The following is a 27,370-nucleotide window of genomic DNA, read 5'->3' on the forward strand; positions in this document are numbered from 1 at the left end:
GAACTGGTCGATCCAAAACTTTATGTCGCATTCTGTAATGTAGACGCATGCATTCAACTCATGGATGGCGTTTACTGCTTCGCGCTTTCTTCCTCTATAATTCGGCGATGGATTATTCAGATTTGGGCACAAGTCATATTTGGCATCGATCCCTGACCGATGTATCGATCCTAGGATATTCCTGATACTTCCAAAACAATTGTCACTGTCGACGAGTCGTCAGTCGATGGGATATAGGAGTAGTAGGGCTGTGTGCATCTAAACTTCAGTCCTTTTTTATCCCATCAACCTGTCATACACATATAACTTTTCAGTCACATCATCTTCAATTTTAATCAAAATCCAAACTTTGGATCCAACTAAACTCAGGCTAGATGTTATGTGAAACTCAAAACTAATTAACCTGCTAGCAACTCCAATTACTGTGCAGTGAGAAAAACTATGCATATCTGTTGATGACCTGTACACTCTTGGAACTAATTCGTGTATTGTAAGATGTGTTGACTTTAGTCAAAGTCAAACTATTTTAAATTTAACTAAGTGTATAAGCAAATATAGTAATATTTATAATACCAAATTAGTTTTATTAAATTAATAATTGAATATATTTTTATAATAAATTTGTCTTGAGTTAAAAATATTATTATTTTTTCTATAAATTTAGTTAAATATGAAACAGTTTTGATCAAAGTTAAAACGTCTTGAAAGCTGACAACTGTGTAGTACTAATTAAGTACAGTACTATGGAAATCGTCGAAATTACTCTTATACTAGTAATTAACAAAACAAGGTCAACTCGACACCAGTTCGATCGTCATCACTGTACACGTCTACACGACTTTCTGGCGTTGATTAATCTTCCAACTAATGGCATTACAAACACATGGTGCCGTTCGATTGATTTTCTCGAGGTCCTCTTCACCTGGAGCCGCCGCTGCTGCTCCTACATATCTGTCGACAAGCAACTTGCTGCTCCAAGTTGCGCATCCATTTGTGCCGACGACAGATCGATGATTTTATCAGCTTATATATGTACATGCGTTGACAGACATAGCTACATAGATTTTTAAGGAGAGGAGAGAAGACGACGACGCAGCAGAGAGATTTTTCAGGATGATGAGGAGGCGCTGCAGCGGCAGCCATGGCAGGCAGCTGCTGCTCCTGTATTGGCTGGTGATCGCGTGTTCTTGGGTTGCAGCTGCTCAGGCTCAGCAAGCTCCAAGAACTGATCCAGTTGAAGGTATGTGTATCAGTTGAAACGTGCTTTTGGATTGGATATATACATGTTCATTGGTCTCCGATTTGCAAATATGCTAGCTTTCTCTCCATTTTTTTTCATTGAGTCTTCAGAGATAGGAAGACAGATTAGAGATATGTTTGATGTTGTTTTGATTTCTTTTTCTCTTTTCGCCGGATGAGAGATGGAACGTCTTCGATCGGTTCATTAAGATTTAGAAAGGGTTTATTACATGTGCATCAGCAAAAATGTTGCCGATCTTGAAGAGAAAATAGCACTGCAGAGTTGATCCTGGTGGCTTATTAATTCATTTCTTCTCTCTTTTTTTGGAAGAAGAATTATTTTCTTCTTGGCTGTTTCTTGTCCCTTTCCTTCAATTATTTTTTAGACCAATAGTCAGAAGCGACCTCTTTTTTCATCTAAAAATAAAAATAAAGAGACCTGTTTTATCTTCGACGAAAGGTCAGTTATCCCTGCTTCTGTTCAAAGCAGAGTTAGCCGGATCGTTTGTTCCACGATTTTCTTCAACTCTATAATGTACTCCCTCCGTTTTAAAATATTTGACACTGTTGACTTTTTAAGTACATGTTTGACCGTTCATCTTATTAAAAAAAATTTTGTGAAATATGTACAACTATATGTGTACATGAAAATATATTTAACAATAAATCAAATGATATGAAAAGAATAAATAATTACTTAAATTTTTTGAATAAGATGAATGGTCAAACACGTACTAAAAAGTGTGTCAAATATTTTGAAACGGAGGGAGTAATACTCTATCGATCATCACATAATTAAAAATTAGAAATTTCAAATTAAGATCACATTACACTGTACCTTCATTTAACATATAGCATTATTGTATAGCACAGTATTTGGGGTAGTTAAAGCGCACGTTTCTTGATTAATTTCTACCACATAATCACATTAAATGAAAATAAAAGGTTAAGTTGTCTTTGATCGTGATGAAAATAATCACAATCAAATAAAAATAATGGAGGGAATAATACATTACACGCAGTTCTCGAAAAAAAAATAGAGGAAGAGAAATCAATCATTAAGATGATGAACAACTTGTGTAATACTACCTCTATATTTTAATGTATGACACCGTTAATTTTTTTTCAAAGTTTGACCATTTGTTTTATTAAAAAAAATTATATAATTATTATTTATTTTAATGTGACTTAATTCATCATCAAATATTCTTTAAGTATGATATAAATATTTTTTATATTTGTAAAAAAATTGAATAAAACGAATGGTCGAATGTTGGTCGAGAAGTGAACTGCGTCGTACATTTTAAAAACTTTTTTTTTTGCACTATTCGCCGCTGCTTCTTCCTCTCTGTTTTTTCTTTTCTTTTCTTTTTCTATATTGGTTTAGACCTTGCATATAAAGAAATGGATTGGTGTTTGTGTGGAACGCCAATGCAGTGGCGGCGCTGAACGCGATCCTGGGGAGATGGGGAACGAATCCGCCCAAGACTTGGAACATCACCGGCGGCGACCCCTGCACCGGCACCGCCGTCGACGACACCAACATCGACGACAGCCCCGTCGTCAACCCCGGCATCAAGTGCGACTGCTCCTTCAACAACCGCACCGTCTGCCACATCACCAAGCTGTACGTGCACGCCTTTGACTGAACCTCTTGCTTCGACCGCAGGCCAGGTGTTCGACGGAATGCCTCAGAGGACAGAGGAAATTCTAGAGAGAGGCCATGGGGTCCTCCGATTTTTATTTTTATTTTTGGTCTGGTAGTTGCAAGAAGCATATAATTGCTCTTGGGATCAATTCACAAATCACGATGAATAGGATTTGGATACTTGCGAACACACAATCTTTTTAGTGCATTGTGTTTTTAGTTACTGTCGTCATGCAAGGGAGTTTTCTGACGTGATGTTTATGCAGGAGGGTGTACGCGTTGAATGTTGTCGGTACGATACCTGCGGAGCTGGAGAGTCTCAGATATCTGGCTAACTTGTATGGTTTCAAATTCTTATGCCTTAGAATTTTTTTTTATGATGATTGATGGAGCACTTTCTGTTGCACTGTCAAATAGTTGAACAGTATTTTTGCAGTAAATATTGATCCAATCCCATGTTTTGACTAATCAATTTTCAGTTAGCAGGAAAAAACTGGATTAATAGTAATCATACCTCGTGTGTTTGGCTAATTTGTTTGATGATTCTTGTGTTGTTTCAGGAACCTGCAGCAAAATTACTTGACTGGCCCTGTGCCATCATTCATTGGGAAGCTTACTTTCATGCAATACCTGTAAGAGTTTGATTTCAAGTTATATATTCTTCTACATCAGTCTGTTGGAGCTTTCTCTTAGACATCTTCTCTCCTTGTTATTTTTTCGTTTATGAAAAAAGGACCTTATCAATCAATTCGCTATCTGGGCCCCTTCCAAAGGAAATTGGGAATCTCACGGATCTTCGATCATTGTAAGAGATCTTCTTGCATGTCTTCTCATTCTCAACAATTGATTAGTGTCTGAAGTAAATTAATTGCATATATTCTCAAGGAGAAGTTCTAAAAAAACATTACTCATATGCAAGTCTTGTCGGTGCAATTTACCTTTTCCAAATGGTGTTCATAACCTTAATCCAAATGAAATCCTAAAAAGGTGAATATTATGGATCATCAGGAAAAGTTAATCCACTTTTCTGCTATTTTTAGTGCAGATAAACAAGTTATATCAATTCTAAACTATTTCCTTTTGTTTCAGAGGCATTGGCTCAAACAATTTTACTGGTGAACTTCCTGAAGAACTGGGCAACTTGACCAAACTCGAACAATTGTAAGATCCCCCGCCCACCCTCCCCCCCCCTCCCCCCCCCCTTAACCGCCAAATGCTACTCTAAATAACTAAAATTGTGACCAGTAATATCTGTATTGTTAAACATGATAATTACTATAATGTTTTGATAACAGGTACATTGATAGTTCTGGCTTCAGTGGTCCATTCCCTTCAACATTATCAAAACTTAAGAATCTGGAGAAGCTGTATGGTCAACAACAGAGCCATAGTAGTTATATTTGTTGTGCTTCATATGCTCAAATTGTATTTATGTTGTTGTTCTTGCAGGTGGGCATCAGATAATGATTTCACAGGGAAAATACCTGATTATTTAGGGACCTTGACAAAGTTGGTGGAACTGTAAGATTTATTGTTAACTTATCAGTTTAATTTATGTTATTTATCCTATACAGGATACAAATAGATCGATTGTGCAACATATCTGCTCTGCATATATTATTTTCATTTGAATTAGGAGAAATATTCATCAACACAGGCATCTGCATGGGCAATATGTTTTATTTTTGGTGGATCAGATATTTATTTATTTTTCTGTAGACTCTTTGTGTTTTTTGCATATTTGATCAGTATCTAACAAAAAATAGATTCTAACCATCCATGCCAAGCAGTTCATACATGTAGGCTTTCTTCAAATAGCTTTTGTGACTAACTCAAACTCCATCTCAATGTATGTGTGCATGGTGTTTTGAATATTTTCTTAGTTACTTATATTGGGGACTCAAGACACTTGTATAAATTTTAATAGAACTCAAACATATTTGTTAGGGTATCTGTGCAATACACCAATTAAGATATTGATCCTCTTCCTATCTAAAGGATATGCTGGTTAAATAGATTGGATTGTTAGGGTTTTTCTCCTTTTCTTGATTATTTTGCGAAATTTTGATTAATATAGGAATTTCTGCCCTTTTAGCTATCTACGAGTAACGTGGGGGTTTCTAAAAAAGGGTCCTGGAGTATAGTGTAAAGAAAGCCAAAGTTTCACTTTCCAGTTCTTGCTATCTTTTGCTTGAACTCTGAAATTTGTCATTCCAAGCTCTTTGAAATGCAGAGCATACTTCTTATGTTAATTTATTTAGCATATTCCTACCTTTTCTTAAAGTGTAAACTTGTAGGAGGTTCCAAGGAAATTCTTTTCAAGGCCCGATTCCAGCAAGTTTGTCTAATTTGTCCAACTTGACAAGCTTGTAAGTACTTCTTTCTTAGGTGACATTTTCCCCCTGATGGTTGGCAAGGCCAAGCTTGTCATGATAATTTGTGTTCTAAATACACATATGCAGACGAATTGGTGATATTGTAAACGGGAGCTCTTCGCTGGCCTTTATCAGTAACCTGACGTCTTTGAATATCCTGTATGTGACATGTTTTAAAGTTTTATTAAACATCTTACAGTTTTATACATTGAAAACTTGTTTCTAAGTTTGGATCTTTTGTTCTTTCAGAATATTGAGGAACTGCAAGATATCCGATAATCTCAGAACAGTAAATTTCTCTAAGCTTGGAAGATTAACCTTGTTGTAAGTTTTTCTTGACATAGTACCACGTTCTATTGCTATTGGTTATTATTTCTCGTAGTTTTATGTGTGTTTACTTAAGTAATATTGCTAAACGTATGCCATAGGGACTTGAGCTTTAATAATATCACAGGCGAAGTTCCTCAGTCCATCCTTAATCTGAACAACCTTGGATACTTGTAAGGAATTCTTTCTGAAGATTATTGCTGTTATAGAAACGCCTGTTAAGCTGACATCCATGTTTTGTCGTCTTGAATGGTGACTCAATTCAGGTTTCTCGGGAACAATAGCCTTACAGGAAGCCTGCCAGATGCGAAGAGCTCCTCCCTAACCAATTTGTATGGCTGCCAATTCAACATATATAGTATTATAGCCAAAATAGATTTCAGCATTGCAATGATATATTCATTTCATATGTTAGTAATCTTGGATTTTTGCAGAGATTTTTCATACAATCAACTCACGGGAAGCTTTCCTTCATGGGTTACCAATAACAATTTGCAATTGTAAGTTAAAATTTCTGATGAAAAATGGAAATAAAGACAGACTATGTTGTATGAAGTTTGTTGCCTGACAAGTTACACGCGTTGTTTGTACAAGGAATTTGGTGGCAAATAAATTTAATATTCGTGAGAACAACAATAGGTACTTGTGTCATTTATCTACAAGCCTATGTTTTTTACAAAACCTTTTTGACCATTATTTTTTAATGTTTTATTCCATTACACACAGTATTCTACCTTCAGGACTAAACTGTTTACAACAAGACACTCCATGTTTGCTAGGTTCTCCAGAATGTATGTTATTTAAAACTTAATCATTTGTAGCAGTTGAAAGGATTCGGGAATTTCAGTAATGGCCATAATTTTGTACATCTTAACTGCAGACTATTCTTTTGCGGTAGACTGTGGCAGTAATAAATCTATGAAAGGCTCAGATAATACTATATATGAAGTAGATGCTGCAAATCTCGGAGTCGCATCATACTATGTTACCAGAAATACAAGATGGGGTGTCAGCAATGTTGGAATATTCAATGATGCCTCAAGTCGAAACTATGTAATAAATAGTTCCCAACAGTTTCAAAACACATTGGATTCAGAATTATTCCAAACCGCGAGGATGTCACCATCATCCCTAAGATACTATGGTCTAGGACTTGAGAATGGAAATTATAGTGTCAAGCTTCAATTTGCAGAGTTTGCTTATCCAGATTCAAAGACTTGGGAGAGCACAGGAAGGCGAATTTTTGACATATATGTGCAGGTAGATACATATCACAATGCGCATTAATTTGTTTACCTGATTTTTTTTCTTTATATGAAAATGTTCACTTGACATTTGCATAGGGTGTTCTGAAAGAAAAGAATTTTGATATAAGGAAAGCAGTTGGTGGAAAATCTTTTACTGCAGTTAACAAAATATATAATACAATCGTGTCGAAAAACTTCCTTGAGATCCATCTCTTCTGGGCTGGCAAGGGCACTTGTTGTATTCCAACTCAAGGTTACTACGGACCAATGATATCTGCACTAAGTGTCACCCCAAGTAAGCCCAACAATTGAATAATTTAACCTGAATAATGGATTATAGTATATTCTAATTACTAAAACCCTTTTTCCAGATTTTACTCCTACCGTGAGAAATGGAGAGCCAAAAAAGAAAAGTAAGGCAGGTGTGATTGTCGGAATAGTGATCGGTGCATTAGTTTTAGGATCAGCAGCCTTAGTTGGAATCTTTATGTTGATAAGTAAGAGAAGAAAAGCGACCCAACAGCAAGAAGGTATCATCATTTATTAGTGCAGCTATTCAAAAATTGAAATTTTCAAATGGTTTATTCTTTCCCATGTGTACTGAAAATTGCAGAGCTGTACAACCTTGCTGGAAGGCCTAATGTCTTTAGTAATGCTGAACTAAAGTTAGCTACAGAGAATTTCAGTTCTCAAAATATGGTGGGAGAAGGTGGATATGGGCAAGTATATAAGGTTAGTGGCCCCCCAACTCAATCCGTGAAACTTATCTTACTAAGTTGAACTGCCTTTGCAATTTAATTGGTATATAATCAAAATATGTATGTAACCTAGAGATCTTCCTTTGGCAGGGTAAGCTACCTGATGGAAGAGTCATAGCTGTCAAACAACTTTCTCAATCATCCCATCAGGGAAAAAGCGAGTTCGTGACAGAGGTTGCAACAATTTCAGCTGTGCAACATCGGAACCTTGTGAAATTGCACGGCTGCTGCATTGATAGTAACACACCCTTGTTGGTTTATGAGTACCTCGAAAATGGAAGCCTAGACAGAGCACTCTTTGGTAAGTTCCATTTTGCTCATCACTAGCACCTGTTAAGCTCCTTGCTTCATGCACTCTCGAGAATTATCTTCTCTACATTAGACCATCATCTTAATTATCAAGACCTTATTTCTACATGTTCAGGAAGCAAAAGCTTTAATCTAGACTGGCCAACACGCTTTGAGATCGTTTTGGGCGTTGCTAGAGGCCTAACTTATCTTCACGAAGAGTCTAGCGTTCGCATCGTGCATAGAGACATCAAAGCCAGCAATGTCTTACTTGACACTGATCTCACCCCCAAGATCTCTGACTTTGGACTTGCAAAGCTCTATGATGAGAAGAAGACCCATATCAGCACAAAAATAGCCGGCACGCTGTATGAACATTTTATACCATGCTCTTATTCCGAGTTTATGTTCAAAACATAACCTAATATTTTTATCCTCACCTGACCTTTTCAAGTGGCTATCTGGCACCCGAGTATGCAATGAGAGGCCATCTGACTGAAAAGGCCGACGTTTTTGCATTTGGGGTAGTCGCCTTGGAGACTGTTGCTGGTCGACCAAACACCGACAACTCTCGTGAAGAAGATAAGATCTATCTCTTTGAATGGGTAAGCCTATATATTGATGATCTTTGAATCCAGGAGAACACATCAGCTGATGCTAGTCCCTAAAGTAATGTAAGCTGTGCATTTGCTAATTTATAGGCCTGGACACTATATGAGAGCGGGCAAGCACTCGGGATCGTAGACCCAAAACTCAAGGAATTCAATGAGAAGGAAGCCTTGAGAGTCATCTGTGCCGCACTCCTTTGCACTCAAGGGTCACCACACCAGCGGCCATCAATGTCCAGAGTCATGGCTATCCTAGCCGGAGATATTGAGGTGACTGAGGTGGTGACGAAGCCGAGCTACATCACTGAATGGCAGCTCAGAGGAGGAGGTGACACTAGCTATGCCACCAGCTCCTACTACTCTGGATCTACTACTGGTGAGTTCAGGGAGAAGAGGGAGACCGCCCCTCTCAACTCGTATCCAGGGATAGCTGGACGCATTGACGAAGGAAGGTGAATGCAGAGCTGCAAAGTGCAAACCATTGTTGTTCCTGGTTTCAAGTGACAATTTTGGATATTATTCCTGCCTATATAATTGTATGTTGATGTAAGTTGCAGAAAACAAATACGAAAGTACTTATTCTGATTTTTTTCCATGATGACAAAACCAGTACTCGTAATTTCTAAACCCGATCTTCCACAGCATCTCCCAACTCGGTGGTTATGTTGTTCATATTAGTCATGTCTATTGCTGAGGATGGCAACATGATCTTTTTTTTCTGACTAGTAATAATGTCTTTACGTTGTACTAACAGGCTAGGCTTATACAATTAGAGATATGCTAGGAGGGTGATTGAGAATAGAACATTGGAACCGATGGTTACTTTTCGCGTACGATACTCATTTTAAGGTAGTAGTGATAAATGGTTACATGGCAAATCCTCATTTGATCTCGCGCCATCTCTTTGTGAGCATGTGACAAGGAGAATTGCTACCTGAAGAACGCGTTATGAAGCGCTAACAAAAACATCAGGGTAGGTTTACCAACCCCAACCCTCTGATGGAATATCTTCAACTTTGGGAAATTTGAACCGGGATTAAGTTCACTCTTGGAGTGGAAGAGATCAACTCATATGGACACCACATCTTCTTCAGATCAGGTGTGCTTACAAATTACAAGTTACAACTAGATCAGCTAACGGTCATTTGTGTGTGTGTGTGGGGCAGGGGGTGGAATAATTTGAGCATTGGAAGCTAATTTGGACAACTTGGGGCTCCATTTCGCTGCAGAATTTCAGTGTGGTTAGCATCGCTGAATCGTTGTTGGACTGCTGACCGATTGGGTCGTCGCAGTCTTGATCACCATGAATAATTCACACTATATATGTGTGTGGTGGAGGAGAACATGCAGCACTTGCTGACTACTTGATGTGTGTGTTGACAAGTGTGTTTGCTTCTGATCTGTGCTGTTCTTGGTTGGACCTGCACCATCAAACAACAGGGCCAGATGACGTTGTTTTCAGCAAGTAGTGGCGTCAGGCTTTGCAACAAATCACTAAGCAACATTGGTTAGTACTATTGGTCGCTTGGTGGATATGAAACCATAGGAATTTCAGGGCTTCAACTATTAGAGATGAGACCAAGTTGTGGTGTATTGCATTGGCCAAAAGACCTTAGAAGCATTTTCATCTTTGCCTTAATGTTAAGGAAAAAGTACGAATTACACCCCCGAACTATCGCGGTCGTCCGAATTACCCCCCGAACCACAGAACCGGACATTCTTCACCCCCAACTATGAATACCGGACGAATTACCCCCCTCGACCCAATCCACGGTGGTTTTGGTCTACGTGGCGTACACGTGGCAGTCCAGTCAGCATTCTATTTATTTAAAAAATTGTGGGACCCACCGGTCATACACAATTCTCTCTTCTCTCTCTCACACTCTCTCACGACTCTATCTCTCCCTCTTCCTCTCTCTCTCTCCCTCTCTCTCACAGGGTCAGCAGCGGCGGGGGACACGGAGCGATGGCAGCCGCGGCGCGTGACGCGGCGGCGGTGGCGGCGGCGCGTGGCGTGGAGGCCGCGGCGGTGGTGGCTGCCGGGAGGCGGAGGCGGTAGCAGCCGGCGCGTGGAGGAGCGGCGGCGGACGGCGGCGTCGCAGCGACGACCGAGCAGAGGAGGAGGGCGGACGGCGGCGTCGCGGCGTCGGCCGAGCGGAGGAGGAGGGCGGACGGCGGCGTCGCGGCGACGGCCGAGCGGAGGCGGCGCACGGGGGCGGGCGGCGGACGGCGGCGTCGCGGCGACGGCCGAGTGGAGGAGGAGGGCGGCGGCTGCGGGCGCTGCGCACGGGGGCGGGCGGCGGACGGCGGCGCGGTGCAGTAGCAGGGGCGATGAGGGCGGCGTGCGGCGCGGCGGCAGGGAGGCGGGTGAGAGCGAGGTAGGAGGAGGCGAGGAGGAGGGCGGCGGCGGCGACGGGGAGGAGGCGCGGGCGCGGCGTGGTGGCGTGAGGGAGCATGGCGTCGCAGCCGCCCCCGTGCTCCGTGCCCGCCCCCGTGCGCCGCGCCCGCAGCCGCCGTGCGCCGCTCGCCCCCGTGAGCAGCGCCCGCAGCCGCTGCTCTCCTCCTCCGCTCGGCCGTCGCCGCGACGCCGCCGTCCACCGCCCCCGTGTGCCGCCTCCGCTCGGCCGACGCCGCCGTCCGCCCTCCTCCTCTGCTCGGCTGTCGCCGCGACGCCGCCGTCCACCGCCGCTCCTCCACGTGCCGGCTGCTACCGCCTCCGCCTCCCGGCAGCCACCACCGCCGCGGCCTCCGCGCCACGCGCCGCCGCCGCTGCCGCCGCCGCCGCGTCACGCGCCGCGGCTGCCGCCGCTGACCCCGTGAGAGAGAGAGGGAGAGAGAGAGGAAGAGGGAAAGACAGAGAAGTGAGAGAGAAGAGAGTTGTGAATGACAGGTGGGTCCCACAAAATTATAAATAGAATGCTGACTGAACTGCCATGTGTACGCCACGTAGACCAAAACCACCGCAGATTGGGTCGAGGGGGGTAATTCGTCCGGTATTCATAGTTGGGGGTGAAGAATGTCCGGTTTTGTGGTTCGGGGGATAATTCAGACGACCGCGATAGTTCGGGGGTGTAATTCGTACTTTTTCCTAATGTTAATGGGTGTATAGGAGTCTTTTAGACATTTTCTTAATATAGTGATACGTAGTTTTTCTGCTCGTTCGAGAAAAAAAATAACAAAGAATTAAATGGACAGCTTTACAAGGCTGTATGGATCATAATTATGCAATGGCTTGCTTGCAGTGAAGATCTAATCTACAGAGAAGAGGGGATTGCTACTTCTGACGAACTCAATGTTTGTAACAACCAAAATATTAATACCCATCAAAGCCCTATATAAAAAGAGATACGATCAGTGATACTATGTGTAAAACATGTACGATGACCTTAGTAGGTTGCTTAATATAACATTATTAAACAAGGTTGGCTATATCTTGGGGGACAGGGGGAGTATTAACTTCTAATTAAGCAGGTGTGTATTGCCAAAAACTTTATTAATATTTAGACAAGATTGTTGTTTAGAAAAATAATATTCAGACAAGATACTTGCTCAAATGCCATCCTCTGTCACTATCAATCTACATATATATTTGTTGGTGTTATGAAATACCTAACGCGCGTTCCATTGAATTTGTCAAAACATAACTAACGTTCAAGCACAATGTCCAGCAAATTATAATAATACTGACAATTAGTAACAATAAATTAAGGTACTGCAGTCCTTTTCGGTGTTTACTAGAGCCAAATCCATATCAAATCCAAATCAATCGCCATCTTTCAGAAGAGTATGTTGGCTCGAGTAAATAAATGTTTGAGATAGTACTATATTTTGAGTAAACTAGAGCCAAATTAAAATAATACCGACAACTATTAGCAAGGTACTTCCGTCCTTTTCAGGGTTAACTTCAATAGTACAACATCCAAATATATCCCATATAATCCAAATCAGTCGCCCTCTTTCAGTAGAGTACATTGTCTCGAGTAATTAATGTTTGAGAAAATAAATAAATAAATAAAATAATGTTTGAGAAACCTAGAGACTTTCAATTAAATCTTTTTTTTATTTTTTAAGGGCCGCTAGCTATCAAGATTTCTCAACACTTATCCGTTGATCTATGTGGTAGTTACATAGATGTTGTAGCCCAATTGGTACTAGAAAGTAGAAACCACAGCATTAGTTGTCCACTTGGAAAAAAAGTAATCTCAAATTTAATTATTTAGATTGGTTCACCAAAGTAGGTTGCTACATATTTATAGAGTAAAGTTGGAGTTGTACATATTTATAGATTGCGGACATATAATTTTCACATGGTTGCTACGGCATTTTTCTAAAATTCCTGCGTGCGAGTCATGTGAACCGAGTACATAAACAGTTAAAAACCCAAAGAAATTACCAATCCTACGAAAATCCATTCAAAAGCCCAATGGTCAAACTAGAACAAGAATGACCAATACACGTACTAATTATCTAATTATTGACTCATATAGTAATTAACATGGTACTCCATAATTTAGCTAGCATTCAATAATCTTCCTAGGGTCATGAGATTTCAGGAAACACAACATAGATATTTCACTGAAAAAAACCCTATGAACCTAATGAGCCTATAGTCAACTGTTGGTAGCACTGCTTGTTCCTTCAGCTAGAGATCTTTTTGTCGTTCATATAGGCACAAGTCATACAACGAGAGTTCACATTTAGATATGTATGGTCAAATATGAAAATCTTGAAATAAAAAAAGTTAAGATTCATTATATACAAACAATATTAATAGGTTTTTCACGAATAATAAGGACCCTATATATACTTTTACTAATCTTTATAAATATACGATTAAAAAGATATATAAAGTCTATAAGTGTAGTAAAAATTGTGCCAGTACTATTCTCGAATCGAGGCCGAGTCAAAAAGTGTAGAGGGAGAGTATACTTAACATTTCCATCATGCATCCAATGGGAATCGAGGCCGATCGAGTCAAAAAGTACTTGATATCATCAATTAATCCTGGGAAAATTGAAATGCTTAACATTTCCATCATGTGCATATCCAATGGGATAGATTGACAACGTCATGTCAACTAATAATTTAATTTCTACTAACGTCACTTAGTTCATATGAAACCTTCCTAGCTTAATTGCTACTATCATGTTAAAATTAATATTGCGTAGCTGAGGATAAACATATAGTTTGGGGTGTGGATCCCTGGAGTTGCCTTCAAATCCACCAGGTGGATTTACTTAATCCAAGCCATCCCTTTAATTCGATGGATTAGATTAAATCCAATCCCTTCTCTCCTGGTTACTACTAGCCTACTTTCTTTCTCCACTATTATAAAAATTGAAGATGTTTTTGCCGGTATTTTGGTACTTCATCCATGTATGAGTCGGTTTTTAAGTTCATTTGCTTTTGAAAATACATATTCGTATTTGATTCGGTTTTTAAGATCGTTCACTTTTGATAATACAGAAAGAATCATATAAGAAATCTGTTTTTTAAAAAAAACTCGCATGCTAACTTGAGACGATCGGACTCTCCTAACTGCAGCTCATGATTTTCTAAAAATATATATATCCAAGAGAACTCCTACAGTGAATTTCATCTTAACTAAACCATATAATAATAATAAGATTAAAATAAACTTCACCCGTTGCAACGCACGGGTATTTTTTCTAGTCAAAAGAAATATAGGTTGTGTTCTTAGGTGAGGGAAAACGGAGCAATGGATTAATGTGTAATTAATTAATTATATATTAGCTTAAAAACTTTAAAAATGGATTAATATGATTTTTGAAAGCAACTTTTCTATAGAAAACTTTTGCAAAACACGCACCGTTTAGCAGTTTGAAAAGTGAGCGCACAGTAAATGAGAGAGTGAGGTTGAGAACTTGGACTTAAGAACACAGCCATAATGTAGAGTCTATAAAAAACGTTATCTAGTATAGTAGAGAACATGTTACCTTCAAACTTTTCTGACAACAATTAGATAAGAACAAACAAAACAAAAACATTGCACCGATAGAAGCTTCTTGTTCTGTCGATTATTAGGATGAATGAGTTCGATAAAGGTCTCGATACCGTTAATTATTTTAACAACTCACTTAAAAAAGTTTAAAGATAATTATTTTTTACTCCATGATGCTCTTCCGAGACAATTGATCTGAATGGACGGACTAAAAAAAGTAGATAGAATTATTTCTGCTGTAAATGTGTAATTGAAAAGACGTGATATGGCTACATCTAGCCTCTAGAAACAAAGCAAGGGGTCAGATTGGTCCAAATTCACTGGTTGGAGGTGACATGGCTAGGTTTATTATGGTGGAAGCTGCACACTGGTTCCGATCCAGTCTAAGATTTTGCACTAGCACGAGTAAAAAAGGCACATGCACACTTGCCGCTGTTTGTGATGTGCACTTGCCTTTGTCATTACAAACACTATATAATGCTCCGCGCTTTGTTGCAGATATATGTATTAGATAATGGAGAAATGATAAAATGATTTGGATTGTAATATTATGAAAATGATTTGAGAATGATGATTTTGCATGTGCATGTTTAGTTTTAGAATGAAATAAATTATAAATATAATTACTATATGCTTGCATGTTTAATAGGTTGATGTGACATGCTTGCATGTAGATTTTAGGAGGGCAAACAAATACTATGCTTACATGCTGAGGTTTACGTGCTTAGTGGGCATTAGCTTCATAGAAAGAAGTGATTAGATATACCTCTCTAATGGCAAATTTCAAAGGAGAGCCTCTAAATTTGGGATTTTCATACAGAGATAGAGACATTTTTAAGGTATTCTACCTATGATATTGTTTATTCTAGGAGACAACTTTAACACATTATATATATATTTGCTAAATTGAGGCATTTTTATGCAATCATATGCAAAGGCATCGAGGTATATTTTAAATATATATATATAGAGAGGGATTTTTAGGAGGTTAATTTATACTAGATAGGGAGATATAAGCAACATGACACATAGATAAACAAGTCATGAGATTAGGTTGAGATGGTTAGTGCATTGCCGACAATTATAATCTTATAAGAATAAAAATGCATGTGGAAAAAAAATGCTGCGTAAAGACATTTTATAAAATATCTCATCATTAACTATGACAACTCATTATGAAGCATTGTTAGCTAGAATGCAATATTAAAATAATGTTTTTTACAATATTCATAAAACGTCTCCCCAGTATGTTTTTTTGTTGTAGTGCGTACGGATTCTCATTATTATCGGGATGCTATCTTTTTCATCGCGATTGTCACACGGTTGTTGTATGGTTTGCATCACGAAACTAGCCAGGCATTGGCCCTCGCCACCACCCTCCACTCAAGTGTCCCAGCAGGGCCGTCCCTAAGGGCGCGCGGCCGGAGCGACCGAATAGGGTTCCCATTTTCCAGGGGCCCCCCTATTGGATGTGGGTGTAGGGATGGTGCACGAATGTAGACAGATGTGAGATTTGTGACTGCTTCCAGCACTGCTTTGAAATATCTATGTATTGTATCTGGACTATGCTGAAACCAATCTTGAAGTGTTTCATTGGTTGCATTTTTTGCCACTGTATATAAGAATATAGCAATCTGCTCTTCTACTGAAACATATATTGTGTCAGTTAGGTACTCTTTCTCACGTAACTTATTGACTAGTGCATGAAAAATGTCGACCTCCATACGGAAGTTTCTTTTGCATAATCTTTCATGTCCTGTTAAAATCTCATGTACACGGCAACCCCCTGTAAGTTTTGACGTGTGCATTGGTCTCCTAATACAAGATGATTGTGATGAATCTCCTAAAGTAGGCAGAACAAAATGAATGAACTCATCATCACTTTCTGATATACGTCGGTAGCTTGGATTCATGGTGTGCAGATGCTACCAAACTGATGCTGTAAACTCACATAGAAGAGAGCTAAAAATCAAGACTTTTGCTGAGGAAAAAACAATTTTGGTGCACCAGATGAACAAGTAGTACCTTGTTGTTACACGAGCAAGTAACGTCTAGCTATGGTGGCTAGACGATGAGTAAAGCTTCTGGAAAAATTATGCAGATAGTGAAGAGAAGAACAAAGGATCAGCAAGCTTCTTCCACAGTTGATGAGCAAATAGAAAGAACAGGGGAGAATGGTGCACAAGGCTAACGAGGGCTATTTATGCACTTCAAAGCTAACAGCTAGTTGAGGGCCGATGTCAGTTGATGCAAACTTAAAAAAATATATTTCAAATGGCAGATTTCCTACACTTCTCCTGTGGTGTATCCGAATGCACATTTTTTTTTCAATTCCTGAGGTTTAGCTTCCCATAGGATTGAACTCCACAACCATCTCTATTCCTTCATTTTTCCTAATCCTATGAATGAAAAAATCCTTTAAAACGAATAAGCCCTAAAATTCAATACTCATCATGAGAGAGCGGTCAATCGCTGAAGCACAGGACGAATCAAGGAGCAGACCACAGTACACCACAGCAAAGGATGAGAGCAGCCGACAGAGGGGTAGACAAACAGATGGCAGCGGCAGCCGATAGGTACGGCAGAACGTACGGTAGACACTATGAACAGGGCTAGCTCGCCTACTACTTGTTGCTGCTCATCGCCGCCGCCCGCCGGCAACAACTTCTCTGAACCAAACAAGATTGCCATTGGGCAGACACTATGAACCCTTGTGTGTTACAGCTACGACCCCATCCGCAGCGACCCAAATGCTAAGGTGTATGCAAAGAAGCAGCATGGGGCATCAGATCTATGCATAACAACGGAAGAGGAGGCACCAAACCTGCAATCAACGCGTCCTTGCCGATCTCTGCCGTGGCTCTTCCCGTTGTTGCCGTTGCGTCCTGTCACCTAGGCGGCGAAGGTGCATCCGGTGCCGGCGATCGATGTGGGAGAGGAGGTCCAGTACCCAATCGTGGAGACAGGAGAGGAAGTGGTAGAGGAGATGGGATCAAAGGCGATGGCTTCTATGCGAGTCTGTTTGCCTCCTGTGATTTTTTTTATTTTCCTTTCAGCGGTACCTACCTTTTTTGTCGTGAGAGCGAAAAGATTACGCGCGCAGTGCGCTCGTGGCGCGCTCTTTTCGCGCCAGGAAAATTTTCAAGAGGTCATACTGGATGCAAAAATTCCTGTGTTTTACCGATACAGCTGGCACAAAAGGAAATTTCCCTTCAAATTTCCTATAGCTCAATCCTGTAAACCGAATGCTGTATACAGGATTCAAATCCTCTGTTTTGGAAATCCTTTGGTTTTTCTTAGAAACGAATAAGCCCTTAATGTGTACGTTATTTGGTTTATCCACTACTTCCCCCGTTTCATAATGTAAGACATTCTAGCATTTCCCACATTCATATCTATCTAGATTCATTAACATCAATATGAATGTGGGAAATACTAGAATGACTTACATTGTGAAACGGAGAGAGTATATGTACAGGGCCCCGGAATTTCACGGGACGGCCCTGTGTCCCAGCAAGGTTGAGTGGCTGAGCCTTAGGACCGAGATTGGCACCCACCCAGCCATGCACAAGTCCTTGAGAGAGATTGGACGATGACCTCGTCATTCTTCCGGGGTGTACATTTTAGAGTCCAGTGCAACAGTACTAGCCACAACGATGGGTTGCAAGTAGCCGATTGATATAACCACAGAAGGTCGCCTCTTGGAAAAAAAATATCGGACGACCCCGTCGTCGTCCTTCCCGATCGATATGTATATGATGATGGTGGATGTGATCGATCACTAAATTAAACCCAGAAACACACGCTGATAAAAGTACATTAATTTGTACATATATACCTGTCACAAGAATCGATTTTTAGGCAGCAGAGAGACAGACAGACAGACAGGCAGACAGAGTGATCAGAGCGAGATAACGTGACACAGAGACACAGAGAGGCAAAGAGATGATGAGGATACGCTGCAGCAGCAGCAGCAGCGGCGGCCATGGTGGTCATCAGCTCATCCTGTGCTGGCTGGTGATCGCGTGCTCATGGGTTGCAGTAGCTCGAGCTCAGGCTCAGAAGCCGGCAGGAGCAACAACTGATCCAGTCGAAGGTATGTATATATGTATTTATCAGTTAATTACATGCATTCACAGATTACAGAGACACCGCTGTTCTTTTCTGCTGGAGAGATGTTCTTGGAGAAAAGACATAGATTTTCATGGTTGCACACAAGCATGTTCCTCTCTTCTTTCCATTTTCTTTGAGACTTCGGAGTTCAGAGAGACATGGCTTATGAGTTATGACTACTACATGCTTGATGATGCTTCCTTGTTTGTAGTAGCATCTACCATGGGTACAGTTGATGCAACTTGCAACAGATTACAGTTGAAACTGTAATATTTAGGGGTCTCTAATTCTTGGAGGTTCAGAGATGGGCCTGGATCTTCTTTCCTTTTCCTTGCGACTTTAGAGAGACATGAAACTTACTACATGTTTGATGAGTTGATGTGTAGCATTTAGCATGGATATAATTGACGCAACTTGCAAATTGCAACAGCTTAGAGACAAATTAGCAGTTAGCAGTGAGAGTTAATCCTCGGATTCCTCGGATATTATTAATTCGTTCCTTTCTTGGCCGTTTACTGTTTTTTTTTTTTAAATTGAAGAGAAGACCAAAGGTCAGAACACCCACGTTTTTGTGATGAACAGTAAAAGAAAAAGTTCAGAGCAAGAATTTCATCATTACGGCGATGAACAGCATCAGACATCTTCTGTTTTCCAAGTTCAGTGATCAAGTTCAAGTTTGATACACCATCCAAATCTTTGCTTCTTCCTGCTGTTTCTGTTTTGTTGACTAATGGAGGAGAGGAGTTCTGTTTGGTGTGGTTGGTGACCGTTAAAAAGTCAATTTTTTCTCTCTTTCTGACGTTGTTTTCTCGCCTCTGTTTTTTTGCTAGTTTTCTCTTCACACATACTTCCTTCCTTTCAAATTAAAGTCTTTTTACTTTTTTTCTACACAAACTTGTTTGGTCAAATTTACAGAAAAAAATAGAAACATTAAAAATTGACCTTTTTCGTAGATAAACTTGTTTGATCAAATTTACAGAAAAAATAGAAACATTAAAAATAATAAATTAGTTTCATTAAATCTAAGATCGAATATATTTCGATAATAAGTTTTTTTTTTAAAAAAACTAATATGTTTTTTTTATAAATTTAGTTAAAGTTGTAAAAAAATCAAAACGACTTATAATATAAAACGGAGAGAATAAAAGGTAAAAAAATTGATTGGATTCGTGTGCAAATGTCAACGCAGTGGCGGCGCTGAACACGATTCTGGGGCGATGGGGAACGAAGCCGCCCAAAACGTGGAACATCACCGGCGGCGACCCCTGCACCGGCACCGCCGTCGACGACACCGACATCGACAACAACCCCATCGTCAACCCCGGCATCAAGTGCGACTGCACATTCAACAACAACACCGTCTGCCGCATCGTCAAGCTGTACGTATCCTCCCCTGAACTCAAACCTCTTGTCTCAGCTGCAGGCAAGGTGTTCGACGCATTGCCTGACTGAAAGAGAGAGGCCATGCGATCCTCCAAAATTAGGATGCTGGTGGTTGCAGGAATGCTCTGGGATCAAGTGACGATGAATTGAATTTGGATAACTATCACCTAATTCATTTAGCAAAGCATATATAGTTTTTTTTTTTACTTGTCATCAGAGGAATTTTACTGATGATGTTTATGCAGGAGGGTGTACGCGCTGAATGTTGTCGGTCAGATACCTGCAGAGCTGGAGAAACTCACCCATCTAGCTAACTTGTATGGTGCCTAACTCTTTATGCCTCTGTCTTGATGACGGAACACATGTCTGTCTTAACATTTGATGATCGAACACAATCTGTTGAACGATGTTTCTGCAGTAAATACTAATTCAGTCCCATTCTTTGAACATTCAATTGTCACTTGCCAGACAAAACACGGATAAATAGATATCAGAAATCAGGTATACAATTCCTTTTTGTACTCTGTCTAACTTGCTTGGCGATTCTTATGTTGTTTCAGAAACCTGATGCAAAATTACTTGACTGGTCCTGTGCCATCATTCTTTGGCAAATTTCCCATGCAGTACTTGTAAGAGTTAAATTCCAAGTTATATATTTTTGTACCATCCAATATCTGCTGGTGCTTTCTCTTAATCATCTTTCTTTCTTTCTTTCTTGTTTTATTTTAAAAAGGAGCTTAGCAATCAATCCATTATCTGGACCACTTCCAAAGGAACTTGGGAACCTCACAAATCTCATCTCATTGTAAGATATCCCTTCCACGATTTCTCATGTTACTTAATCATTTCAATTTCATTTTCCTTTCCTAGTGTGTTTAATATACTGAAACCCAAACAACGAAGTCTCAAAAGTGGTGGATATTATGGATCAACACTGTTGCAGACAAATAAGTTATGTTACTCAACTATTTCCTTTTGTTTCAGAGGTATCAGCCTGAACAATTTTACTGGAAACCTTCCTGAAGAATTGGGCAACTTGACCAAACTCGAGCAAATGTAAATCTCCCCCCTCCCCCCTTTAATTAACCAGTAGAACACTACTTCAGAAAGAACTGACAAGCAAGATCTATATTGTTGAACATGCTAATTACTATGTTTCAATAACAGGTATATTGATAGTTCTGGCTTCTCTGGTCCATTCCCTTCGACAATTTCAAAACTTAAGAAGCTGAAGATCCTGTACATTCAAGAACTGAGCCACAGTTATTATGTTTATTGTGTCTTCATACACTCAATGCTATATATGTTGTTGTGCTTGCAGGTGGATATCAGATAATGATTTCACAGGGAAAATACCTGATTTTATTGGGAGCTTGACTAACTTGGAGGATTTGTAAGATTTTTGTCAACCTCTTAACATAATCATTTATTATATCCTATCAAGGAGATGAATAGAAATCTTGCAACATAACTTTTCTGTATGTATTCTTTTCATTTGAATTAAGAGAACAACGTTATTCATTTTTTAGTCCTCAACTTCGACATAAATGCTACGTTATGAATAAATTTACATTTTCTTTATCTATTCATGCAAGATGTTAAAATGTATATCTTAAGGTGGACTTTACATCTTCCTAATTTCTTAAAGCATGAACTTGTAGGAGGTTGCAAGGAAATTCTTTTCAAGGTCCGATCCCAGCAAGTTTTTCTAAGTTAACCAAGTTGACAAGCTTGTAAGTATTCTGTTCTTTGGCCACATTTGTCCCTTGACTGTTGGGAAGGCCAAACTTGTCTTAATAGTGCCAAATACACATATGCAGACGGATTGGTGATATTGTAAATGGGAGCTCTTCATTGGCCTTTATTAGCAACCTGACGTCCTTAAATGTCCTGTATGTGTCCTGCTTTTAAGTTCTAACGATAGATATTATTGTTTTTTTTATTGCAAAGTACTATTGGAGTAGTATTTTCTGAGACAACATATTCTTTGTTTCAGAATATTGAGGAACTGCAAGATATCCGATAATCTTGGAGCAGTAAATTTTACTAAGCTTTCTCGATTAAACTTGCTGTAGGTTTTGTCTTTATGGCATACTGACTATTTATGTTATTAGTTATTGTTTCTCATAGTTTCATGTGAAGTGTTTACTCAAGTAATATTGCTAAACATATGGCACAGGGACTTGAGTTTTAACAATATCACGGGCGAAGTTCCTCAGTCCATCCTTAATCTGAACAGCCTTCGATATTTGTAAGGAATTCTTTTATGGCGATTATTTCTGTTATAGAAATACATCTTAAGCTAATGTCCATGCCTCATCGTCTTGAATGGAAACTCAATTCAGGTTTCTTGGGAACAATAGCCTTACAGGAAGCCTGCCAGATGTGAAGAGCTCCTCACTAAATAATTTGTATGCTAAAATGATTTTCAGCATTGCAATGATATATTCATTTCATACGTTCGTAATCCTAGGCTTTTTGCAGAGATTTTTCGTACAACCAACTCATGGGAAACTTTCCTTCATGGGCTACCAATAATAATTTACAACTGTAAGTTGAAAGTTCTGAAATTTCAGACAAATATATATTGATTTAGACACTCTCTACATTATGTGAAATTATTGCCTGACAAGTTAGACGTATTTTTTTGTACAAGGAATTTGGTGGCAAACAAATTTAATATTCGAAGCAACAACGATAGGTACCTATAACATATTTGCAAATATTTATTTTTGACGTCACCTTCCTCATAATTTTTATTTCTTGTTTCTGTTATGCGCACAGTATTCTACCTTCAGGACTAAACTGCCTACAGCAAGACACTCCTTGTTTCCTCGGTTCTCCGGAATGTATATTTTTGCACTCTTCATCGATTTTAGCATTTAAGAAAATATCTCAGGATTTTCAATAAAAGGTTATAATTTTGTTCATCTTAACTGCATGCAGACTATTCCTTTGCAGTAGACTCTGGTAGTAATAGATCTGTGAGAGGTTTGGATAATACTGTGTACGAAGCTGATGCTACAAGTCTCGGAGCTGCATCATACTATGTTACGGGGCAAACACGATGGGGTATCAGCAATGTAGGAAAATTCAATGAGGCCCCAAATGGAAGTTACCTAATGTACAGCTCGCAACAATTTCAAAATGCGTTGGATTCAGAATTGTTCCAGACTGCCAGAATGTCACCATCGTCCCTGAGATACTATGGCCTAGGGCTTGAGAATGGAAATTACACTGTTCTTCTTCAATTTGCAGAGTTTGCTTATCCAGACACAAAGACTTGGCAAAGCATCGGAAGGAGAGTTTTTGACATATATGTCCAGGTACATATTGAGCGCATAGTACAATAATTCAATTACCTATTTTGTACCCTTTATTAACATATTTGTTTGTCCAACTTGGCATCTGCATAGGGTGATCTGAAAGAAAAGAACTTCGATGTAAGGAAAACAGCTGGCGGAAAATCTTTTATTGCAGTTAACAAAAGATACAACGCAACTGTGTCAAAAAACTTCCTTGAGATACATCTGTTCTGGGCTGGCAAAGGCACTTGTTGCATTCCTACTCAAGGTTACTATGGACCCATGATCTCTGCACTAAGTATCACTCCAAGTAAGCTCAGTACCCGAATTAGTTAACTTGAAGAATGTATGATAGTTTTTTTTTTCTGATTACTGAAACACGTTGTCCAGATTTTACTCCTACTGTGAGAAATGGAGTTCCAAAAAAGAAAAGTAAAGCTGGTGTAATTGCTGGGATAGTGATTGGTGCGTCAGTTATAGGATCAGCAGCCTTACTTGGGATCTTTGTTTTGGTAAAGAAGAGAAGAAAAGCGGCAAGGCAGCAAGAAGGTATCATTTAAGTGCAGCTCTTTAGGTGCCAAAATTTTCAAATGAGTTATTCTTTCTCATGTGTTGTGAAAAAAAATGCAGAACTATACAACCTGGTTGGAAGGCCTAATATCTTCAGTAGCGCAGAACTGAAATTAGCTACAGACAATTTCAGTTCTCAAAACGTGATTGGAGAAGGCGGATATGGGCCAGTATATAAGGTTAGTGGTTCCCACAAGTCGTCAATCAATCTATGAGGATTTACCTTATTGTGTACTAACTAAAATTGTTTTGCAACTCAACTGGTGTAAAATCAAAATATGTATGTAACTCAGGGATCTTTCTTTGACAGGGTAAGCTACCTGATGGAAGAATTATAGCTGTCAAACAACTTTCTCAATCATCTCATCAGGGGAAAAGTGAATTCGTGACAGAAGTTGCAACAATTTCAGCCGTGCAGCACAAGAACCTTGTGAAATTGTATGGCTGTTGCATTGACAGCAGCACACCCTTGTTGGTTTATGAGTACCTCGAAAACGGAAGCCTAGACCAAGCACTCTTTGGTAAGTTCAGTTGTGCGACCTTCTTCCTTTCATGTACTGTCAAGAACTTTTCTTCTCTGCATTATACCATCATCTCAATTCTCAAGGCCTTATTTCTCCATGTTCAGGACATGGTAGCTTGAACCTAGATTGGCCAACACGCTTCGAGATCATTTTAGGTATTGCAAGAGGCATAACTTATCTTCATGAGGAGTCCAGCATTCGGATTGTGCATAGGGATATCAAAGCTAGCAACGTCTTGCTTGACACTGATCTGAGCCCCCAAATCTCCGATTTTGGACTTGCCAAGCTCTATGATGAAAAGGAGACCCATATCAGCACGAAAATCGCTGGCACATTGTATGCACATTTCACCCTTTCTTTTCTTATGAGTTTACCTTTGAAGTCTAAGCTAATTTTATCTCGTCTGACCTTTTGAAGCGGCTATCTGGCACCCGAGTATGCAATGAGAGGCCATCTGACTGAAAAGGCTGATGTTTTCGCATTTGGAGTTGTTGCTCTAGAAACAGTTGCTGGCCGATCAAACACCGACAATTCCCTTGATAATGACAAGATCTATCTCTTTGAATGGGTAAGTTGATCAATGGTCTTTGCATCCAAGAAAATACATTGGCTGATTCTATTTCTCACAATCAACACGTTGTCCGTATGATAATTTATACTAGGCTTGGGGGCTATATGAAAGAGAGCAAGGAATCAAAATCGTAGACCCAAAACTCGATGAGTTTGACAGTGAGGAAGCCTTCAGAGTCATCTATGCCGCACTTTTGTGCACTCAAGGGTCACCACACCAGCGACCACCAATGTCTAGGGTCCTGGCAATTCTTACTGGAGACATTGAGATGACTGAGATGGTGACGAAGCCGAGCTACATCACTGAGTGGCAACTCAGAGGAGGGAACACCAGCTATATAAGCAGCAACTATAGCTCTGGATCTACTACTGGTGAATTTAGAGAGCAGAGGGAGACTTCCCCACTCACCCCTTCTCCAACGATAACCGGAGTCACATATGATGGAAGGTGAATGCAAATATGTTCAAATCGCTTCTGGTTTTAGCTTCAAGTGATATTTTTGGACATTGTGGAGTTGCAACAAATATATGGATTTATTTTGTTCTGAATATTTTCCATACTCATAACCAAGTCATCCTGGTAATTTGTATATGCCAGTTGTATTTGCATGGGTGCTTTAAAATTCATTTAGTTAAATTAGTTTTGATTTTTTTTTTGAGAAATGACTGACGAATTTGTTGGCTAGAGCACACTTCCGTAATCACAGATGCTTGGCATTGCATAAATTAATTAAAATGAATGGCAAATGAATCAAGTGACAGTTATAAGGTTGTATGGACCTCAGTCCTACGAGGGGCAATGGCTTTCTTGCAGCAAAGATCTTCAGTCTATGGCAAAAGAGGGATCACTGCTTCTGAAGAAAGTTGTGTAGTACTTCAAAATTCAAGATGTGGAGTATCTATACTCCATACTCTTTTAAAATATTCCAATGGTGATGGTGGTGAATCTGCCACCACCCACCACCACTAGTCCACTACCATGTGGGTCCCTCAAACAGTCTCACAACCCTAAGCCATCAAACAATGAAAATTTATTTTACGATGCAAATATTTTTTTTTTAATTTTTTAGGCTTTACAATGTACAGTTGGTTCCCTTTTTAATTCCCGTTGCAATGCACGGGCATTAAGCTAGTTGATATAAATATTAATTAGTTAACCCTTTATCGATCTTTCCAAATAGTGTGTGAGAAATCCAATTTTGCCGGAGTAAACATATGTGGTAAAAGTTACATGTTCCAGAATAGTTTCCAAAGAATGTTGATAAATCCTAACGGATGGCAGAATCAAATTTTTACAAGCTATGTATAACTATATTTCCAATATATATATTTTTTACAAACATATTATTAGAACAAATCGATACTACATATATGTGCATTGACACTGAAAAAAAGCACAAACGGAGTAACTGATCAACACGCCCGGATGCATGTGTATCCATGGTGAAACATAGCTAATATATATAAGAATTTTCCAAGGTGCAATAATTAATTCCAGTTACGCGGCGGCCAAACAAAGTCATATGTTACCACCATCATGTAACGGTGGTTGCTAATTTGATAGCACGACACATGGGGGATTGCTACAAATCGGACATTTGATATTTTGTAAAACATCGGTGTTGCATTGTATTGTTGAAAAATGTTTATTCATTGAAAATGTTTTAGATGTTTTATCAATCGGGAAAAATGTTTTATTGCTTGAATGAAAATGTTTCAGCTCTCAAACAAAACATATATATTTTAATAAATTAAAATGGTGAAACACAATCGGATCACATCGTGGAACATTTTAGTGTAGCATTTGAAACATCAAGTTTCAATTATTGAAACATCCACAGATCTCACCCATAAAAGGAAAAGAATATGAAACAACACAAAAACTCACTGCAACATTTTGATCCAATACAAAGGAACACTTAAAACATATTGGCTTAAATATTGAAAAAATGGGAAAAAAATAGTCTCAACTACTTCCTCCTCTGCGGTGACCGGGCATCGCTAGACTTGGCACTAGTTCACTGCAGTTGTGTTGTGCTCTGCGTGGGCCATTAAAGAAGCCAAGGCCAAGCTCGTCCCGTTGCCATTGAGGACGGGTGGCTACTGATGTTGTGCCGCATCGCCGTTGAGGAAGCCGAGGCCGACCGAGCCACCTTTGAGTAAGCTGAGGAGGCTGTCGTCGAGGACGAGCGTGAGAGGCCGCCATCGAGGATGAGAGTAAGAGGCCACCGTTGTCGAGGACGAGAGCCTCATCACTGCTCGTGATGAGATAGTGGAGAGAGATAAGGGGGAGAGAGAGAGAGAGAGAGGGAGAGATGAGATAAGATTGGAGCTGTTGTGGAGAAATGAATGGGTTGGTGGTGTCTAGTGAGCAAGTAAAGATGAGAGAGAAGGGTTCGGTGGGACCTTCCTAGGTGAAGCGTTGGGGATATAGGGCTCACGTTAGATGGGTG

The 27,370-nt window shown here is 39.7% G+C and overlaps 2 protein-coding genes across 3 annotated transcripts; both read left to right on the top strand.

Annotated features, from left to right (window-relative positions):
• Window positions 1-989: 989 nt before the first annotated feature.
• Window positions 990-9,083, top strand: LOC4344912 (probable LRR receptor-like serine/threonine-protein kinase At1g56140). Of its 2 annotated transcripts, XM_015794233.3 has the most exons (24): window positions 990-1,240; window positions 2,677-2,866; window positions 3,154-3,225; window positions 3,448-3,519; window positions 3,621-3,692; window positions 3,977-4,048; window positions 4,183-4,254; window positions 4,337-4,408; window positions 5,185-5,256; window positions 5,350-5,421; window positions 5,512-5,586; window positions 5,691-5,762; window positions 5,856-5,921; window positions 6,024-6,089; window positions 6,184-6,228; window positions 6,316-6,380; window positions 6,470-6,849; window positions 6,933-7,131; window positions 7,208-7,366; window positions 7,450-7,568; window positions 7,685-7,895; window positions 8,019-8,250; window positions 8,337-8,487; window positions 8,584-9,083. In XM_015794233.3, exons 1-24 carry the CDS (start codon window positions 1,114-1,116, stop codon window positions 8,944-8,946), a joined length of 3,096 nt encoding a protein of 1,031 aa, XP_015649719.1. In that variant the 5' UTR covers window positions 990-1,113; the 3' UTR covers window positions 8,947-9,083. The 2 variants fall into 2 exon arrangements, with proteins under 2 accessions (XP_015649719.1, XP_066159474.1); XM_066303377.1 differs by having other exon boundaries at window positions 6,184-6,380.
• A 9,161-nt stretch (window positions 9,084-18,244) lies between these two features.
• LOC4344913 (probable LRR receptor-like serine/threonine-protein kinase At1g56140) lies at window positions 18,245-25,520 on the top strand. The gene is made up of 24 exons (XM_015794474.3): window positions 18,245-18,548; window positions 19,755-19,944; window positions 20,194-20,265; window positions 20,509-20,577; window positions 20,682-20,753; window positions 20,933-21,004; window positions 21,116-21,187; window positions 21,270-21,341; window positions 21,610-21,681; window positions 21,769-21,840; window positions 21,945-22,019; window positions 22,128-22,199; window positions 22,294-22,359; window positions 22,433-22,498; window positions 22,605-22,649; window positions 22,733-22,797; window positions 22,895-23,274; window positions 23,365-23,563; window positions 23,644-23,802; window positions 23,884-24,002; window positions 24,134-24,344; window positions 24,452-24,683; window positions 24,765-24,915; window positions 25,010-25,520. Exons 1-24 carry the CDS (start codon window positions 18,398-18,400, stop codon window positions 25,367-25,369), a joined length of 3,114 nt encoding a protein of 1,037 aa, XP_015649960.1. The 5' UTR covers window positions 18,245-18,397; the 3' UTR covers window positions 25,370-25,520.
• The last annotated feature ends 1,850 nt before the right edge of the window (window positions 25,521-27,370 follow it).

The sequence above is a fragment of the Oryza sativa genome, chromosome 8 (genome assembly GCF_034140825.1).
Source record: "Oryza sativa Japonica Group chromosome 8, ASM3414082v1".
Lineage (NCBI taxonomy): Eukaryota > Viridiplantae > Streptophyta > Magnoliopsida > Poales > Poaceae > Oryza > Oryza sativa.

Excerpts from the sequence above, each read along its gene's own strand:
- LOC4344913 (XM_015794474.3), top strand. The coding sequence starts at position 18,398 with ATGATGAGGATACGCTGCAGCAGCAGCAGCAGCGGCGGCCATGGTGGT. Across the intron at positions 19,945-20,193 it reads GTCTGCCGCATCGTCAAGCT|GAGGGTGTACGCGCTGAATG; the intron begins GTACGTATCCTC and ends ATGTTTATGCAG. Across the intron at positions 21,005-21,115 it reads TTGACCAAACTCGAGCAAAT|GTATATTGATAGTTCTGGCT; the intron begins GTAAATCTCCCC and ends TTTCAATAACAG.
- LOC4344912 (XM_066303377.1), top strand. The coding sequence starts at position 1,114 with ATGATGAGGAGGCGCTGCAGCGGCAGCCATGGCAGGCAGCTGCTGCTC. Across the intron at positions 4,049-4,182 it reads TTGACCAAACTCGAACAATT|GTACATTGATAGTTCTGGCT; the intron begins GTAAGATCCCCC and ends TTTTGATAACAG. Across the intron at positions 5,587-5,690 it reads CTTGGAAGATTAACCTTGTT|GGACTTGAGCTTTAATAATA; the intron begins GTAAGTTTTTCT and ends CGTATGCCATAG.